The sequence below is a fragment of the Dermacentor silvarum genome, chromosome 9 (assembly GCF_013339745.2).
Source record: "Dermacentor silvarum isolate Dsil-2018 chromosome 9, BIME_Dsil_1.4, whole genome shotgun sequence".
NCBI classification, from domain to species: domain Eukaryota; kingdom Metazoa; phylum Arthropoda; class Arachnida; order Ixodida; family Ixodidae; genus Dermacentor; species Dermacentor silvarum.
This window is the reverse complement of record NC_051162.1, coordinates 65,360,059-65,380,773: the sequence shown is the minus strand read 5'-3', so window position 1 is coordinate 65,380,773 and position 20,715 is coordinate 65,360,059. Positions and strand designations below refer to the sequence as shown.

Sequence of the window (20,715 nt, the reverse complement as noted above, 5' to 3'; positions counted from 1 at the left end):
TATAAGTGATTTTTTGTTAATTATTCGATTATGCATTTGAATTTCTTGTGCAAGTAATGTCCGCCTCTTCGAGTAGACCAGCTCTTGAACTAGTATTGTACTATCTGCCACAGGCAACCTTTAAGCAGTTTTGAAAGTGTTCGCTGAAACGCCCTCTATATACTGTCACGCCAAATACAGTGAACGCGGGTAAAACATAGTAAGATATAATCGTTGAAAAGCAATATTTCGTATGTCGAATCTTGCTTCGCAAGTGCAAATTTATTACCAGGGGACTTTATTTCAGCATCTGCAACTTGTTAAACAAAAATTACTTGCGGCGCATTGTAAGTCTGTTCACTGAGCACTGTGATTTATAGAAGTAACATACACATTTACGGCAGCTTCCTTGAAGAGGCGGAACTGCACAATTGTTATAGTTACTGAGAAAAAAAATATCGTTCAAGCACTGTCCCAAAAATTGCCTTCGTCTTACTCCCTTCCGACGTCCTCGTGTTCTTCGCCTCAGCATTGTTTCGTAATGAAAAAAAAGAAGCCGTCAGATCTCACGCCCTGTGGGAATCGATGTTATGTGAAGCAGTGTGCGGGGAGCCTACCAAGTTTACGAAACGACCAGGATAGCACGAAGACGTAGGCGCTGATTTCATGGCCTACATGACACACATTTCATGACATACATGTTATGAGTCTTCAGGAGTTCCTTTAGCTACACCTACGAGACCTTAAGGTCAAAGCCTTATTCATATTCATATGCTATGACTTTGACCATCAACCTTTAGCGTTTTCCTTCACTTAGTCCCACATCCCAGGCCATTCCACTGGTTTTTGAGTGTTAGTCTTTTTTCGCTGAGTCATTGTCATTTTTGCTCAGTCATGGTGATGACTATGCCTTCTACCTCCATCCTTGGTTTCCTTCACTTAGTACCCTCGTCCGAACCCAGTTCAGTGATTTTTGAGTGCTAATCTTTCTCTGCTGTGCCATTCTCATTTTTGCTGAGTCTTGCTTATGACTATGACTCATCCATTATCCTTTAGTGTTTCCTTCACTTAGTAACCACGTCCGAACCCATGTCAAGGGTTTTTCAGTGTTTATCTTTCTTTGCTGTGCCATTGTCATTTTTGCTGAGTCATGCTCATGGCTATGACTTCTGGAACGATTCTTCAGTGTTTCCTTCAGTTAGTACCTACGTCAGAATCCTTTTCAGTGGTTTCTGAGTGTTATTTTTTTTTCGTTGGGTCACTGTCATTTACGGTGGCTGATTCATGACCTACACGGCACGCGTGTCATGACATTTGTGTCATGACACGCGTAACAGAACAGAACAGAGCAGGACAGGACAGGACAGAGTAGCGAACGTTTGCCAAGAAATGTTTTGCATTTAAGCCCTAGCTTCTTCCAGGTTTTGCTAGGCTTGGCTAAGTTTTGCTAGTAAATGCTAAGTGCTGCTATAGGCACGGTATTCCGAATCAGCAACGCAGAGATTCTGGCTTGGCCGCGTGACGCGCTTCAAGATAAGCGGCTTCATCTTCGGGTGTCCGGATCTTCTTTAGTCCTCCCATGTCAAGGCTACATGCACTCTAAACAGAGTCAACGAGAGTTCTTCCGCATTGCGGCGGCTCCGAGCTTTGTCTCCCCGGTGACAATTGCGCCTCCGCACTTGCCGGGGCGTGGCTGGTCTAAACATGCCAAGCCGCCGCCAGAGGCGCCGGCTGCAGTCACGGACACCACGCGCGTTCGTCGCGAACGCGGGGAAAAGCGCATGGCGTCGGCAGAATCTCTGCGCGTTGCCTTGTTGGTGCTGCCACAATTTTTTCCCTCTCTCGCTCTCATTTTCTCGTTCTCTCTTCCGAGAATAGCGCGTGCCGCACGCATGCTCTCCTTCCCTCTCCTTAACGTCCCATGTTAAGGCAACAAGTGCAGGGCACGGAGAGGAGGTGAAGCGCACGCCGCTCCGCGAGATGGTTGCTAAACAACGAGCGGTGGCATCATTGCCAGGCGCAGTTTCTTGTTCGCACTATGCGGCCTAACCAAGAGCTCAAACAGCTCCGCTGTTAAAATCGGAAACAAAAAATTGTTGCAGTTTCACCCGAAAGGCGAAGCATCAATTGCGATAGCAAATTAGTAGAGAGCTATAGGGAGTAGGATAGTATTTTTATCAGTTGTATAAACTTGTACATGCAGCAGCACTAGCGACGCGCAGAACTATTGTCGACGCCGTCGGCATTTATTCCGCGTTCGCACCGAACGCGCGAGGCGTTTTTATATAAATCCGCATTTGGTGCCGCAGCTAAACGTCGCCTCCCCTCCCTCCCTCCCTCCAGTCCCCCCACAGACTTTCGCGCGACGGAAAAGGTCGCGTTTGCTCTCTCTATATGGAAAGGAGGAAAGAGACGCTTAATTCTGCAGCCCTTCAGGGAGCACGGCCTGGCGCTGAGCCGTGCTCCCTCAAGGGCTGCAGAAGATAGCGCCAACCTTTCCCTTTCCCTCAAGAACCACTTATCATCATCATCACGGCGCAGAACGCGCGTTTGCTCTCCGACGTGCGTTCGCTCCCCGTGAAAGCGCGCGTCCCTCGCACCCTTTCCCTCGCACATACAGCGTCCAGAGCGCGGCGACGATTTCATCGCTGTTGACGTCATACGAAACCTCACGGCGACGGCCACGACGATGGCAGAAATCCGCTTTGGAGTGTCCATATTATTGCTATCGCAATAAAATGTTTGAACTTAGCCGACGGGCGTCGCATACGTTCGCTCTTCTATACAAGAAAGCAACGTGCCCTTGCTCGTACTGCCGGAACAAACTAGATTGTTATACTCCAACTCACAAGCTGTTGTCAGCATTGCGGAAGGTACGAGGCGTACACAGGCCATATCCTTGCGCAGCTCTATATAGTTCCGAGAGTAACTGGCTGATTACTAGTTACACTGGAGAGTTTTGTTTTATTGGGATAGCAATTATATGGACACTCAAAAGCAGATTTCTGCCGTCGGCGTCGCCGTAGCCGTCGCCGTCGCCGTGAGGTTCCGTATGACGTCATTTGGAGAAGAAATCGTCGCAGCACGCCGAACGCTGTATGTGCGAGTGAAAGGGTGCGAGGGGCGCGTCTTTCACGGGGAGTGAACGCACGGCGGAGAACAAACGCGCGTTCCGCGCCGTGCTCGCTTAAGGGCTGCAGAAGTAGGCGGCTCTTTTCTCCTTTACAATCACCATATATGTAGAGCAAACGCACCTTCTTCCGACGCGCGAGAAGCCGTGGGGGAGGGGGAGGGAAGGGAGGCGATGTTTAGCTGCGGCACCAAGTGCCTATTTATATCACAGGCTCCGGCAACAGTCACCAACGCCGCACGCATTTTGAGCGAACGCGGGCAAAACGCCGATGGCGTCGACAACAGTTCTGCGTGTTGCCGATGCTGCTGCATGTCCAAGTTTATACAGCTGATAAAGCTAATATCATTACTCCGTATAGCTCTCTACAAGTTTGCTATCGCAATTGATGCTTCGCCTTTCAGGTGAAACTGCGACCACTTTTTTTGCTCGCTCCATGATACAGTACAGCCGGTACAGTGACATGTTATGGCTTTTGCGCATGCACGTCGTATAAAAAGAATTACTGTGGCACTTACCGCCGGTTACCGTAATAGCTACCCTAACCGTGATCACTTATAGAAACATCGCAGCACCAATACAGCGCCGACCACCCGCTTCGATCCGAATTTGCGCTTTTTATTGACTCTTCGCCATGTCAGCAAGAAATAAGGGGCAAAGTCCATCATCGCTAACTCTCACGTCAAAACATTAGGTATGTTTTGTCGTAATTATTGAGATCAGCTGTTTGTTTGCACGCTGCTAGGACTACAGACACGGCACCGAACTGTCAAACTAGTTTGATTTCTAGTTAGAAGATGGCACCACAGCATTAGCATTGGGGATGCGTTCACGATACGGAACACTATAAAAGCCTAATTGTTCACTGCATCATTAATTTACTACCCCCTTCTAGCATGGTACTGCATGACGGTATAGCGAGAAAGCGCCAAGTATAGAGGCCGAGCAGACGCTGTGTCGCAGGCGAACATTTATGAGGGCGTTCGTCCTTATTACTTGCTAAGGAGGCTGCAAGGTAACTGCAGGGAAAGCGTACAGGTAAAGCGAAGCCTTGCTGTCGCATGTGTGCAAACGCAGCTCATGGCTACGGTGTCAAAACGTTTGTGCGTCAATCCACCAATCATGAACCATGTTTGGATGGCAAGCAGACGCTGAGCAGGCGACGCGGCGCGGATGAGCACATCTCGAGAAGCATTCGGCCGTGATATTGGCTAAGAATTCGTGTAGCTTCCACAGTGCTGACGACAGCTTGTGAGATGAAGTATAGTTCGGAGTATGTGACAACCCCTCTCATACACCAGAATGGCGGGCTAAGACGTATTGCGATCAGGTCAATTTGGTATTTCATACTGACGAAGAATAGCACAATAAACAAGATACGAGAAACACGGCATGAGCGCTGACGGTCAAGAATAGGAATACTTAAAAGGGCCCAAACGCATGTGAAAAGCTTAAAAAATATCGGCTAAGTACTTAATCGCCAACTTATGCATCATCATAGATAGCCTCGGAACGCACATCTCACCGGACTTGTAAATAAGGAAAGCTTCGGCAATCTCCCGCGCCGTCTTATCATTGTGCCTCGACAACACCTTAGTATCAGGCAGCAACGACTTGCATTTGCAATGCAGGCACACATTAGACGACGGCTGCCCTTTAAAAGAAGTTCTATGGTGTATTAAACCGTTATTGTTTCTCACATTAAATCACAGTTAGTAGTGTGCACTCACATCGTGTTTCTTTCTCGTCCCTTGTTTATTGCGCTGTTCTTCCTAAACATGGGCTAGTTGGTGAGCCTTTAAGTTTTAGCCTTGATGATTGAAAGGCACTGGAACTGTGAACAAAAAGCTGTTCTCAGTCCCAAACTCGCTCTTGTACATTATTTGTGACAAACAGATGTGTGTGTCCTCGACAGATCATAATTGTCATAAAAGGCGTTCTGCTGCTGTTTCAAATAGCAGCCATTTGCACCAGGCGTGTCAACTCGATGTAATGACGCCCTAAATTCACAGGTGGCCGGCTACGCCCTGTCCCGCTTTTTCGTCGACAGCCTGGAGCAGTCGAAAGCTGTGCTTGACACGACGGACACCTGGAACACGTTGCAAGAAGCCACGCGACGCAACTTCGCCACCCTGAAGTGGATGGACCAGTCCACCGCCCAGGGCGCCATGGGCCACGTCAGTAATCTCATTTCCATCATCCCCATTCCTGCGCACCTTAACAGCAGCCAGGCGCTGGACGCGTTCTACGACTATTTAGTGGCAGACCAGTCACAGTCCTTCTTCCAATGGTTCATCAATACGCAGAAGCAACGATCCGACAAGTACAAGCGACTTCTCCACGAGAACCAAAGTGTAACCGTGTACCGTGAAGACATCCAGCTGAGCTCGATCTCCGTGAACGCCATGTACTTGCCCCTCAACCACCTCATGATCATCTTGGCCCCCATCATGTCGACTCCGTTCGTGCCTGCAGGCGTGCCCCCTGCGGTGACCTACGGCTCGATGGGCAAGATCTTGGGTCACGAACTGTCGCATGCCTTCGACCCGCGCTTTAGCACTCAGAGCAGAACCGGTGACCCGGTATCCTGGTGGTCGCAGCCTTCGTACGCTAACTTCTTAGAGAGGGTGCAGTGCTTGCGTGATCAGTTGGCCAACTTCACTGGGAGCACAGTCCACAGTGAGAACGCACTATCGGAGGCATTCGCGGACACTGCTGGTACCGAGAAGGCCCGACTGGCTTACGCTTCACTGCCGAAGCAGCAGGGTATCCTCGGCTATTCGCATGAGCAGCTGTTCTTCATCGCGGGCTGCTTCGAGTTTTGCAGCAAGGATCCGTACTACTGGCGCCCGACGTCGACTTACCCGTCAGAGGTCCTGCGTTGCAATTTGCCTGCTTCCAACAATAAGGACTTTGCGGCAGCTTTTCAGTGTCCCACTGGAGCTTCACTGAACCCGCCGATACGCTGTCCGTTCCACTAAACTTACGATGGAACATCAATTGGCGTCGTATATGCCGATTACAATCAGGCTTTTTGTTCATTTTACTTGCCACTTTCAGACTTCAAGGGGGTGTACATCTTCAGGGGTATCCGGCGTAAAGGAGTTCGTTCACGTGAACTGTCAGGGTTGACAACTATCTCAACCGCGGTCTGGTCAATTTCAACGTGCGCCAATGTTTGTCGACGAGAAGCCAGGTGGGAGACGCCCTTGCGTTTCCCGGCCGCGTTTCGCTCATCAAATACACGTGCCGTCATTGTGAATAGCACAATACGGGGTACCACAAGGTAGCGTACTGGGACCATTCTTGTTTTTGATTTTTATTAATGATATTGTTAACGTTGTTACTGAACCAGTAAAAGTTCGTTTATTTGCGGATGACTGCATTTTGTTTCATGAGATTGCTTGCCGAGACGATCAGGAACTTTTGAATACTAACCTTCATAGCATTTATTCATGGTGTAAACAATGGACATGCAGCTGAATGAATAAAAAACAATATACATGCAAATAACTAAGGAAATACATAGGTGGAAGTTTCCCTATGATCTTCCTATTCATCATCTCGTTGAAGTGAATGAATATAAATATTTAGGTGTGACAATAACTAACAACTTAAGTTGGAATTCACATATCTCTATAGTATGAGCTGTCTCATTTAGTAAACTCTGTATTCTGCGTCATAAACTAAATCAAGCGCCCGCGGAAACTAAAGTTCATGCATACAAATCACTCATTCGGCCGAAATTGGAATACGCATGCACAGTCTGGGATACACATAATATACACAGTATTAGTGCACTAGAAATAATTTAGCGGAAAGCAGTTAGGTTTATTTTTTCTAAGTACCGCATAAGCGACTCACCAACAACTATCATGCGAAATCAAGATATACAGACATAACTACGGCGGAAAATTCTAAGGCCTAAATTTCTTTTCCTCCTCAAAAATAACCAAACTCTTGATAAATCCTGCTGCATATGTAGGCACATTAACTACAAGAGTAAGCAGACATCACCACTCTGAATCTTTAACTCCCTGTCAAACAGGAACTAACACTTTTAAATTTTGCCCTTTCCCCCGTACTATTGAAGAATGAAACGCAGTACCATTATCATTGCTAAACAGCACTGACTCAATAGGCATGATCAATTTTTCATCTGTTAATATCACAACAAAGATGTGAGAGTATTGGTTTGATTTCTTTTGAATGCTTGTATGTTTGTATTGTAATTCTGAATGCTCTGTTGTAATTTTACCCCTCCTGCTTGGGCCCGCATTGGCATGCTGTATTTTGTAAATAAATAAAATAAATATATAAATAAATTTTCATCGCGTCAGCATCTTTAACGTCTGATTATTTTATTCCCGAGAACGGCGCTTTCATTATGGCTACCGTGAGAGAGTCCGGAGCAGGGAGCTATGTTTTACTTCTAGATTTTAAAATTGAAACGTGTTACTTTTTGCCTTCTGCTGTCAGCCATATTTCAAAAAAGCGTACCACGTAAGCATGCACAGCCTGTGCAGTGGTCAGTTAAATCCTCTAAAATTGATGTCTACCATCCTTTAATTTTGATAACGCCGAAGGTACCCAGTGTGCTGCTGACTTTTTTTTTATGCCATGTATTGGACCTTTTCGAAGAACAAGAGCACATTCACATGCCATGTGAAAATATACGCTAGGCAAGGCCATATTGGGGCCATGTTTACACGTGCCTTTATTCCTGTGTGTGCAGAGATTGATTTTATTCCTAAAGTGATCCGGCCTTTTTCATTTGCTTGTGCTGCCTTCTGGTGCACGCTGATGGAACCGTTTTTAATACCGAGGCTTTCACCTAGCTATTCATATACCAGCTCCAATTCTGAGAGTACTTGGTTCTGCGTTTCCTCTATTAAAGCGAACCTTTCTATGTGTCGCTGATTCGTCCGTGAGCGCTGAAAACGCACTGCAGGAAAGCCAACTTAACAAAACGCGGTCTCTGGGCCCCAACCATTTGTACAGGCCCGCTTTACATAATCTAGTTACTCTTCAAACAAGTTACAAAGATATTGCTTCCGAGTTCTCACTAATGTTTCTTCACAATATCACTACAGCCATAACTTCTAATACACTGAAGATTTATTTTCCATTTCCAATAGCGACATTCAAAAGGCAGATACAGGAGACCTAAGGCGGGTGCAGCGCACGGCAGAACAAGGGGCTGCCGTACGCGAAAATTAGCGCGACTGCGATCGTGCCAGTATGACCGATCCCGTGTGCCGACAGGGGCTGTCTGTTGGCGACAACTACGGACGAATACTTTCCCGACGCCCATTTTCTATTCCTACCTCTACCCCTCCCGTGGTCCAGCTCAATGCCCGCACTGTGGCGACCGCCGCACCCTACTGCATATGGTCTGGCTTTGCCAAGACATTCCCAACGTCCCTCCCGTTCCAAACCCCACCCTCACCTCCTGGGAGGAGCGGCTGACCGACGCGACGGCAACTGGCCAGCAATGGCTGGTCGACCGTGCCGAGGCGGTGGCTGCAATCTATGGGTCCCCGGACTAAAGGCTCCACCTTCGAGGCACAACTGGTCTCCACGATATTGTAATAAAGTTTATTCTCTCCCCCCGTGTATCGGAAACGGCATGCTGTCCGTGAAACTGTGAGTGTGTGCGTGTTATGAACGGCTACATGATCTAAAATAAAGGCTATGCAACTTAACGAAGTGCGTCTTCATTCAACATCAACCTAAAAAAAAGAATCCTGAACAAGCAATCAAATCACATATGCATCGCATCGGGTCGCTCCGCATTTCTTGGGTTCGTTGCGTGGTCGTTGGATATGAAATTTGGATTTGATTCGGTTTGCATGGGCGAAAGCAATGCGTTCAAAAACCTTTAAGAAAGGATTTGATTTTGTGATTAATAAATAACGCCTTCTTGAGGACAAAGTCACTCCACAAAAACGGAGTCGCGATCTAGCCAGTGAGAAGCCCGGAGTGCGCTCTTTCTTACAGAAATGGGCCAATGAAAAGACCCCGCCTATTGTCATTGTTGATGACGGTACCGTGTGATGTGTCGTCGCCGATTTCCGCACATGCGGCCATTCTGCAATTCTTTCGCAAATGCATTTCAGGAAACCTTAGATTGCTGCTCTCCGCGTCTCGTTACCTATTTAACAGAGTGGTGCAATTGTTTACATCAGCTGTCCGTGCATCAGCATGCATCAGCATGCACAGCTTGTGGTCGTTCTTTGCTTCAGATATGCTGGAATTATAGCGGCGATGGTAGAAAATTCCGTTAGGATCTTGGAAAACGCCCATTTTCGCATATGCGACGTGTTGTTTCCACCTGCGACGAATCCATACGAGTGGCAGGTCCCATTGAACGATGGCGATCACCAAACTTAATATGCTTTTATAGCTGATTTTGATAAGTGTGATCGTTAACTTTACGAATGCTTATATTTGGTGCCTTTTATAAAGTAGCGAAACGCAGAAAACACCCGTGTACTCAGATTTAGGTGCACGTTAAAGATCCCCAGGTGGTCCAACTAATCCGGAGTCCCCGACTACGGCGTGCCCCATATTCAGAAAGTGTTTTTAAAACGCAAAACCCCATAAATAAATTCATTTCGTAAATTATTGCTTCGTAAAATTGAATATAGTAACAAGGATGAATTCCGATTGAGCGACAGCGTTTCGACCGTGAGAGCGTACTGCGCAATGCATGGCTTCAAAGTTTCGATAGATAAAGAAAGCCTGTCTCAACATTTTCGCACCGATAAAAAAACGAAAGAACTCATCTCGTAATGACTGTAGACGGTAATGTGATTAGCATTCAGGCAATGTACCGACGCGCCATATCGATGAAGTTTAATATTTGAAATGATCATTCTGAGAGTTTCCCTGCGTCGGCTATATAACATATATACTATCCTTGGTATCACTCGATATTGCGGTGGCACCCGGCATGTTTGTTTAGTGGATTTGGTGTGGTGCTTTAAACACGAAGTCACGGGAACAAAGCCCGGCCGCAGCAGCCACATTTGAAAGGGAGCGAAAATGCCAAAACCCCGCACTGGCAGAAGGGTAAGGAAACCCATGTGGTCAAAATTAATCCGGAGTCACCCGCTACGGCCAGCTTTAAAATCATATCAAATCAAATCAAGATTTATTCCAACATACAACAGATGTTGAGGACCATGGACAAAAAGCCAGCAAGGCTTGACGTGGTCCATGGCCCCGTTTTAAAGGCACCAACAAAACAACAAAGGATAAACGCAGTCTAACACAAGAAAATAGAAAAGGAGAATGTCCACACTAATAACTGTGAAGCCATTATCAGGATTAGCATAAGGAAATAAAGCACATAAAGTAAATCATATGACATACATATTGAGTAATTTTTTTAGAAGTACAGCTAGTACTTGCAAAATACATCACAAAAAAAATAAATAGAAACTTAACAACAGTAAAAAAATGCAACACTATATACACAAGCTTTATACAAAACCTTTATAAAAGCTTTTATGGGGCACAATGTATGTAATATGTCGTTGTCCGAGAGTGGCTCTGATATACCCGTTGTCGTTCTATGGTCATTATTCGTCATCTTGTCGTCATCTTGTCACCTAGAGCGCTCTCAGTGCTACTCAACTTGAAAACTAACACTTCTTCTGGACCCGATAACATTCAATATCTTGGTTCTCGCACTTAAAGCCTAATAATTTATTTTTGTTGCATAACAACATAGCCGGCAACATTGATGAATTCTACAGCATTGATGAGAGGGTAGCAGTCGTCGTAATAAAGCTGAATGGGAGGTACAAAATGAAGGTAGTACAAGCCTGTGCCCCTACCTCTAGTCACGATGATGAAGAAATAGAACAGTTTTATGAAGATGTTGAACTCGCAATGAGAAAGGTGCAAACTCAGTATACTTTAGTCATGGGCGACTTCAATGCAAAAGTGGGGAAAAAGCAGGTTGGTGAGCAAGCAATTGACAACTACGGCATCGATTCTAGGAATGCAAGAGGAGAGATGTTAGTAGAATTCGCGGAAAGGAATAGGCGCCGAATAATGAATACCTTCTTCAGGAAGCGCAGCAACAGGAAGTGGACCTGGAAAAGCCCTAATGGAGAAACAAGGAATGAAATAGATTTCATACTCTCTGCCGATCCAAGCATAGTGCAGGATGTAGAAGTGTTAGGTAAGGTTAAGTGCAGTGACCATAGGTTAGTGAGGTCTAGGATTTCTCTCAATTTGAAGAGAGAGAGAGTGAAATTAGTCAAGTTGAAACAGGCCAACTTAGAGGCAGTAAGGGTAAAAGCAGACCAATTCAGGCTGGTGCTTGCAAACAAATATGCAGCTTTAGAAAAGGAAGATAAAGAAAACATAGAGGTAATGAATGAAACCGTAACTAGATTGATCTCAGAAGCAGCAATTGAAGTGGGAGGTAGGGCACCAAGGCAACCAGTAAGTAAGCTCTCCCAAGAAACAAAGGACCTAATAAAGAAACGACAGAACATGAAAATGTCCAACTCAAGAGATCAGATAGAATTCGCTGAACTGTCAAAACTAATCAACAAGAAAAAAGTAAGGGGTATTCGAAATTATAACGTGGGAAAGATTGAGGAAGCCGTAAAATATGGACGCAGCATTAAATCAGTAAGAAAGCTTGGCATAGGACAAGGCAAGATGTATGCACTGAAAGATAAGCATGGTAATATCATCAGCAATTTCGATGACAGTAAAAGTAGCGGAAGAATTCTATACTGACCTGTACAGTGCCCAAAACAGCCAAGGTACTTTCATTCAAAATAGTGATCAACCGGATACAGAGGCTCCTTCTACAACTAGCACTGAAGTTAGAAGGGCCTTGAAAGACATGACCAGGGGAAAAACTGCTGGAGAAGATGAATAACAGTAGATTTAATCAAAGATGGAGGAGATATCATGCTTGAAAAGCTTGCGGCCCTTTATACGCAATGCCTCACAACTTCATGTGTACCAGAGAGCTGGAAGAATGCCAACATTACACTAATCCATAAGAAGGGAGACGTTAAAGAACTGAAGAATTATAGACCCATTAGCTTGCTTTCAGTATTGTACGAAATATTCACCAATATAATTTCCAATAGAATCAGGGCAACCATTGACTTCAGCCAACCAAGAGAACAGGCTGGCTTCAGGAAGGGATATTCTACGATGGATCATATCCATGTCATAAATCAGGTAATCGAAAAATCTGCGAAGTACAATCAACCTCTCTACATGGCTTTCATAGATTATGAAAATGCATTTCATTCAGTAGAGATAGCAGCAGTCATAGAGGCATTGCGTAATCAAGGAGTACAGGAGGCATACGTGAATATCTTAGCAAACATCTACAAGGATTCCACAGGTACCTTGGTTCTCCACAAGAAAAGTAGAAAGTTACCTATCAAGAAAGGGGTCAGGAAAGGAAACACAATCTCTCCAATGCTATTCACTGCATGCTTAGAAGTATTCAAGCTCTTAGACTGGGAAGGCTTAAGAGTGAGGATCAACGGCGAATATGTCAGCAACCTTCGGTTTGCAGATGACATTGTCCTATTCCGCAACAATGGAGACGAATTACAACAAATGATTGAGGACCTTAATCGAGAAAGTGTAAGAATTGGGTTGAAGATGAATATGCAGAAGACAAAGATAATGTTCAATAGCTTGGCAAGGGAACAAGAATTCAGGATCGCCAGTCAGCCTCTAGAGTCTGTAAAGGAGTACGTTTATCTAGGTCAATTACTCACAGGGACCCTGATCACGTGAAACAAATTTACAGGAGAATAAAATTGGGTTGGAGTGCATACGGCAGGCTTTACCAAATCCTGACAGGGAGCTTACCACTGTCGTTGAAAAGAAAAGTGTACAATCATTGCATTCTACCCGTGCTAACATATGGGGCAGAAACTTGGAGGTTAACAAAGAGGCTCGAGAACAAGTTAAGGACCGCACAAAGAGCGATGGAACGAAAAATCTTAGGACTAACGTTGACAGGAAGAGAGCGGTGTGGATCAGAGAACAAACGGGGATAGCCGATATTCTAGTTGATATTAAGCGGAAGAAATGGAGCTGGGCAGGCCATGTAATGCGTAGGATGGATAACCGGTGGACCATTAGGGTTACAGAATGGATACCAAGAGAAGGGAAGCGCAGTCGAGGTCGGCAGAAAACCAGATGGGATGATGAAGTTAGGAAATTTGCAGGCGCAAGTTGGAATACGCTAGCGCAAGAAAGGGGTAATTGGAGATCGCAGGGAGAGGCCTTCGTCCTGCAGTGGACATAAAATATAGGCTGATGATGATGATGATGATGAATTTATTTTCGTCTTGCTATGGCACTCGCTTGCCAAAGTAGCAAATTAGGCATGACGGTGAGACGGCGAATGTGTGAGGACGCAATACCGATGATGGAAGACAATGGCGGCAAGAGGCCAGTAGAATAGTAAAAGGGGGTAACGATGACGACGGCATGACAAGATGACGATTTTGAAATGATGACGGCTTTATAAGAGCAGCGTGACGACACCGGCATGAATGCAACAGAATGATGACTCGTGTACGATGACAATTGAACAATAATAACGGAAATTTTTAATTTCATACATACTGCGGACACGAACTCCATGCACGGTAGATAAAATACAATATTAGGCCTCAGGATGTAAAAAAAATGTCAATACAAGAAAATGCTGCAACAATGCAGCAATAATGCTGATAGAAAAAAAAATCACCAGCCCTTCCCTTGTCGAGAAAAATGAGTGTAAACGAAGCTTGTCGTTTGTGTATCTGACCTTCGCAGTGATTTGAACCTTCGCTCGCTGCTGCTGGCACGCTTGCTCACGCCACCGCTTTGAAAGCGGTTGTGTGCGGTCACGCAAGCAACGCGCAGAACTGTTGTCGACAGCGGCGGCGTTTTGCGCGCGTTCACACGTAAACGTTTATTAAATGTATACCTCCAGGGAAGGAAATGTACAACGCAACGGAAGGAAAAGTTGCACGAAAGAGATACACTAGTAGAAGGAAGGGGAACTACTACTAAGTGGTTCGTTGGGAAAGGGGAAAGGTTGACGCTATCTTCTGCAGCCCTTGAGGGAGCACGGCTCAGCGAAAGAAGGGGAACGAAAAGTACCACGAAAGGGAACGAAAGTAGTAGGAAAGGGAAGGGAAAGTAGTAGGTCAAGTACACACACGACATGCTTCGCTCACCCCCATTTTATCGACAGGGGAAGGGCTGATTTCCTGTCTCTCTGTCTCTTTGCTTCTCTCTTCTCTCTCTCTTTCATTCTTTCTCTCCGTCTTTCTTTCTCTCTCTGTATCTCTTTTTCTCGCTCTTTTTCTCTCTTTCTTTTTGTCCCTGGTATGTGCCAATGAGCTTTTTGAGCTTTTTGTCCCTGATATGTGCCCTTTCTGCAGTATCGTCAGTATGGGCCCACTTTCCACCGTGACGCCTACACCACCACCGCCGCCGAACTTGTGAGCCTGTAAAGCTTCGCTTAAAAGTAAACAATGGTGGTAGAACTTATATAAAGGGAAGTAATTCCAGTCATTAATGGTGCGTGGAAATAGAGGCTATTTAAATAGGTTGGTTAGGCAAAATAGCATTTTGGCGATGTTGGCGAGTAGGTCTCGTTACTAGTGGACTTGCATACAATGCCGGGTCGAGTGCCAATTTGGTATTAAGTAACTGAGAAAGAAAGTTAAGCCGTAATTTTCTTCGACGCGAATGAAGTGTAGGAATAATATTAGACCTCATTAGCTCAGTTGGCGAATCAAATGTCGAAAATATGCTGTAGACGAACCAGTCTTTTGATTCGTTCAAGTTTCTTTATCTTACATTGAGTGTAGGGATCCCAGATAATACAGGCGTACACGAGCTTCGGTCGTAATAAGTAGTAATAGGCGAGTAGTTTAACAGAGGATGGGGCGTGTTTAAGCTTGTATTTGAGAAAGCCCAGTTGAATGAAAGCAGAGAAAGCTATATTTTGCACGAGAAGGTTCCAGGAAAGGTTGCTGCAAAGCGTGACACCTAAATATTTATAATTAGTAACTATAAGAGATGTATGTTTTCTTGCGGCAATTGGGAAGAAAAATACTTTTTTTAACATTCAAGGTCATCCCTCATTGTGTGCACCAATATAAAATTTTACTGAGGCTATCATTCAGATCACCTCGGTCACTAGTGTGGGTAATTTCTTTAAACAAGACACAATCATCTGCAAATGGTCTTATTTGAACATTCGGCTTTACAACATCAACAATGTCAGTCGCGTACAGGAGGAACAACAAAGGGCCCAATACACTTCCCTGTGTTACCCAAGATGTCACTGGAAGACAGGCCGTGTGATGCCCACCTACATCCACGAACTGTTCGAGATTGCTTAAATATCCAGCGATCCAAGAAACAAGTAGTTCTAGTGTGCCATAGTTTTTTAGCTTAAATATTAGTTTGGAATGAGGTACCTTATCGAAGGCTTTACTACAATCCTGAAAAATTCAATCAATTTGGTTGTTATTTTCACTGGAGGAAACAAAAGTGTGAATGATCGTCACTAGCTGTGTTACTGTAGAATATCCCTTTCTGAAACCATGTTGACAGTTTTTAGAATTTTGTTCTATTCAAGAAACTCATGGAGGGCTTTTGCAATAGTATGCTCCCCTACTTTACAGCAACTTGACGTGAGATCGGGCGGTAGTTTCCTAAAAGTAGTCGGTCGCCTTTTTTTAAAAATGGCCACCACACAGGCTGTGCTCCAGTCCATCGGCAAACTCGAACACGACAAGGAAGCATGAAGTATGATGACAAGGTACTTTACGAGAGGTTCGGAATATCGGCGAAGAAGAACATATCGTATGTTATCGGGTCCAGAAGAAGTCTTAGTTTTCAAGTTGAGTAGCACTGAGAGCGCTCTAGGTGACAAGATGACGACCAGGTGACGAATAATGACCATAGAACGACAACGGGTCCGTGAGACTCACTCTCTGACAACGACACAATGACGACGATGGCGTAAAAACGGTTGCGTAATCACGAATTAATGACATCATGATTACGATATAAAGACGAAGACGGTATGGAATCATGAAACAACGCAGACTTTGTAAAACCGACGGCATGACGACAATGGGTGGACGTGTCTTAGTTGATGAGGATCGTCAGATGACATCGAACGTGTGATGGCGATGGACTGGCGACACCAGCACTACAAGAGTCGGCCGAAGAAATTAGATTGAGGACGACAGAAAGACCATGACAACATCACCACAACGGCGGGACAATGAATGCGTGATAACGACTACATGAGGACGGCGAGTTTACAACAATGACGGGACGATGACGGCGTGACGAAGATTGCATCGCGTAGCTCGAGTGACGACAATTGAGTGACCACGACTACCTCACGACGCTAACCGCCAACTGCCTCAAGTAAAGGACCGCACAAAGAGCGATAGAACGAATAATGTTAGGCCTAACGTTAAGAGACGGGAAGAGAACGGTGTGGACCAGAGAACAAACGGGGATAGCCGGTATTCTAGTTGACATTAAGCGGAAGAAATGGAGCTGGGCAGGCCATGTAACGCGTAGGATGGATATCCGGTGGACCATTAGAGTTACGGAATGGATACCAAGAGAAGGGAAGCGCAGTCGAGGACGGAAGAAAACTAGGGGGGGGGGGGATGAAGTTAGGAAATTTACAGGTCCAAGTTGGAATCAGCTAGCGTAAGACAGGCATAATTGGAGATCACAGGGCCTTCCTCCTGGGGCCTTCGGCCTTCGTCCGAAGTGGACATAAATAGGCTGATGATGGTGACGATGATGGACCACCTCACGATGATGTTATGACAAGGAACACATGACGGCTGTATGGCGATGACGGCATGACGAGGACAGCCCGAGGAGACACGAATGGCCAAGCTGGAATTAAGATGATGCAATGCCTACGATGACATCACAACCATGACCACATATCTAGATGCCTAAGCGATTGGACAACTGAGGTCACTGTGACTGAAGAAATAGCATGACGACGCCGATATAACGAGAGCCAAACGACGAAGCTCGCATGAGGATCATGGCATGAACGAGACAGCATCCTGAGCCTGAGTATGATGACAGTGGTATAACGACGACTTCGTGACGACGATATTATGACAAGAGTCGGATGGCAACGTTAGACAGACGGCGATGGAATGAGCACGATGGTATCGCGAAGACGGTGCAACAACATATGCACCTACCAGCATGACAACGAAGGCATCACGCGGGTCGGATGACAGCTGGAACGTTGTAAATGGAATGATTACAACGGCATACCGACCACGAGTGTCTCGACAGCGGTATGAAGACTGCTCTGTGACGACGATAGCGTGCCGATGGCTGCATGATGAGAGTCGAATGACGTAGCTAGAATGAGAACGATAGATTGAACACGCGGTATCCCGACGACGGCATGACAATTACACGACGACTACATGACGGCTATTGCGCGATGACGACGGCATGACGTTAGTCAAATGACGTAATTGCAATGACTACAATCTAATGACTACGACGGCATCACGACCAGGAGCTCATTCCTCGTGGCCCAAGTTGTTAGACAACTTAGGCGACATGATCGGCCTAGTAGGGATGACGAAGACGGCATAACAAAGTCAGATGACGAGGATGGAATCATCATGATGGCATCACAATGATTATCACACACGAATTCACAATAGCTGGAAGACGATTCTGTTCGCGGCCTATAAGTACGGGGTGCGCAGCGTTACAGAAAGCCACGGAGCATAGATAATTATTCTTCAGAGAAAATATAGGCCTCAAATGATGCAAACATTTCCTAGAGCGTAAAGAAAAGACAAGCAAGGTAGGTTATTATTTTTGGTAGCTTATCTTGCCCCCAAATTAAAATCTTTATCCATCTTTATTTATTATTATATGGTATTTAGGAGATGTTGACGCCTTTATTTGGCGCCGGCTACTCCTTTTCACATAGAGGTATGAAAAAAAGAATGAACCTACACGCATTAAAATTAAATGTCAATTCCAAATCACAATGACACAAAGTTCAGTCACATAAGTGCACTAATACCACACTAATACTGAAAGTCAACTCAGAAACACAGCAACACAAAGTTAAGTCACCAAGGCGCATTAAGTTAAACACAAAAATCCAGTCACATAAGTACACCAATGTCACACTAAAACTGAAAGTCCACTCAGAAAAAGGGAACACAAAGTTCAGTCACATAGCTGCACTAAAGTAAACACAAAGTCCGGTCACGTAATTATACTAAAATCACGGCACATAAGATAGCATGGGTTCGATTCAAAGGAAACTACATGAACCCAGGTGTCGAATTGAGCATAGAGTGAGTTTATCACCGATAAACACTCTTTTCAATAGTTTCCGAGTATATTGCTCGCTTCTAGAAATCTCTGGAGGGCCATTAACGCTCGTCTTTGCAACGAATATGTTGGCCAAGGACCTAATATCTTCCTGAGGCTTAAGGGCCTGCGGTCTAATGTCTCCAAATAACGTGATAAACGTTGTCTGTGTGTATTGTGTCGCGGACATTCTCACAGAAGATGCTGCACATCCTCATCCGCGTGGCCACAAGTACATACCGGACTATCAGCTCTTGAAATTTTTGTAGAAAATGTTTTGTGTACGCGGTACCGCGTACACAAAACTCTGGTTGGCTCTGGTTGTATTTAATGTGGACGGGATTTTGAACTGAAGTGCAGGGTCAATGTGAAATAAATCTGAAGATTTCGAGTTCTGATCAAACCATGTCACCAACCCCAGCAATTCCGGACATCGCCTTTAGTTCACAGCTTTTACACCACGTGGCGTACGGACCTTTAAGGTTCGAAATTCGCGCGATGACGCATGAAGTGTACTGGACGATAACAGAATACACGTTTTAACAATAAAAGAAAAAGAAAAAAACGGACCACGCTAACAGCTTTCACTGTCGAGCATGGACGAGCGCGAATCAGGAATCATTGATCTGATAACGGCCGCGCGTATAAGACGAGCAGCCAGGTAGTCTACTGTGAATCAGCAGTTTTGCTGCTATTGATAGTCGTTTAGAGGCTCAGCCCCGCTTCGAGAAAGCGGGTGCAGAACCTTGAAAGAGCGGCCTCCGCCCCCCCCCCCCCCCCCCTTTCGTCCATCTTTTCCTCGTCCAACTTTTTGTCCGATCGAATCAAAAAAGCAAAAATGCCCTTTTGTCGCTTCATTTCTCGAATGCTGATTCTAAAATAATAATGTAAGCTTGCTAAATGGTCGCGATGGGCGCATGTTTCAGGATATGCAGTCGCATGATTGACACCCTTAATCTCGGTTGGCCTCAGTTTACGAGTCCATTTCCGCATTTGCGTGCAGGTGCCTGATCGAGTTATGTTCACTGCCACGGAATTTCTGTTTTTCGAAGGCGAAAGCCTTAGGTGCATGGCTATATTTTCGGTGCTATTGGCAGTGACCTTGGCGAAACCGCGCCATAACGAAAATGGCCGACACCGCAATGATTAAAATCACGTCAACAAAAGCTCGGATTGACGTCACTTTTCTCAGGCAGGTTCCTGTGAACAAAGTAAATTAGTAACTTTGTAAAGAAAATTTGCTACATTTCAGCCGAACACCTTTTCTAAGCTCTTGGTAAGCGACGGGTGTAAATGCAGAAAATCATCTGTAACTGGTCAATGTTCGAAGACCTGCTTCACTGCACAGTGGCATAGCCAGAAATTTTGTTCGGAGAGGGGGAGCTCACGTTGCAGCGCGGCCTCCTCCTTATAGAATTGGTCGAGGGATCAAATACATCAATAATAACTGCATTTCCATTGCTAATGTCATTGTATATTAGAGGCTGCAAATAAACTACAGAGTGCTACCCACTGTCAACAAAAATATGTATTTTTTCATAAAAGAATATATTCGTATGTCCCAAAAATTGTGGCAGAAATAACTGATATCAATGCTTCCGCGTTTTTTTGGTCTATTTAATTAGTAAAGAAAATATCACGCGAACTTTAGAACATCAGAATATCATAGAATATCAGTTCCAAACCAGCAAAGCAGTGCATACAGCTGGTGCGAAAAACGTAAAGGCCATGAAAAGAACAAGTTGACCACAAATATATTGATAAATCTTTGTCATTAAAGAACTTTGTTTACTTTTTTGCACAGTCGCGAGCAGAAGTTTGGAGACCATGGCATCAGCGAAAAAATTTTAATATATTCAAGCGCAGCTGCACGGCCCCGAATTGGCTTAATACGTTGTATTGCTCCATCACGCGCACGTAGGCTTGCGCTCTTGATTTCAACCGCAATGCCCAGGCTGCGAAGGAAAAAAAATAAAAACTTGGCAGCAGAGAGGCTCGACCTTTCTGTACCGACGTGGGAGTGACCCGCTACGTGCTGACGCGCGTTCCGAGGGACCGTAATAAAGCTTTATCATACCATCATACCCTACCTTTGGTCCACAAACATTTGCTCGTGACTGTACATATGCAACGGCCAGGGAAAAACCTCAATGACGTTGTCCTTCGCTGCAGTAGATTGCGCCTGAGCAGTTGTTACC

General features: G+C 45.2%; 1 protein-coding gene across 1 annotated transcript in view; it reads left to right on the top strand.

Moving 5' to 3' along the window:
• The window catches only part of LOC119463638 (neprilysin-1), a 50,439-nt gene extending 44,349 nt beyond the window's left edge, over positions 1-6,090 (top strand). The window contains exon 4 of the mRNA XM_049655297.1: positions 5,122-6,090. Coding sequence (XP_049511254.1) covers positions 5,122-6,090 — 969 coding nt within the window. The remainder of the gene's footprint in view (positions 1-5,121) is intronic.
• The last annotated feature ends 14,625 nt before the right edge of the window (positions 6,091-20,715 follow it).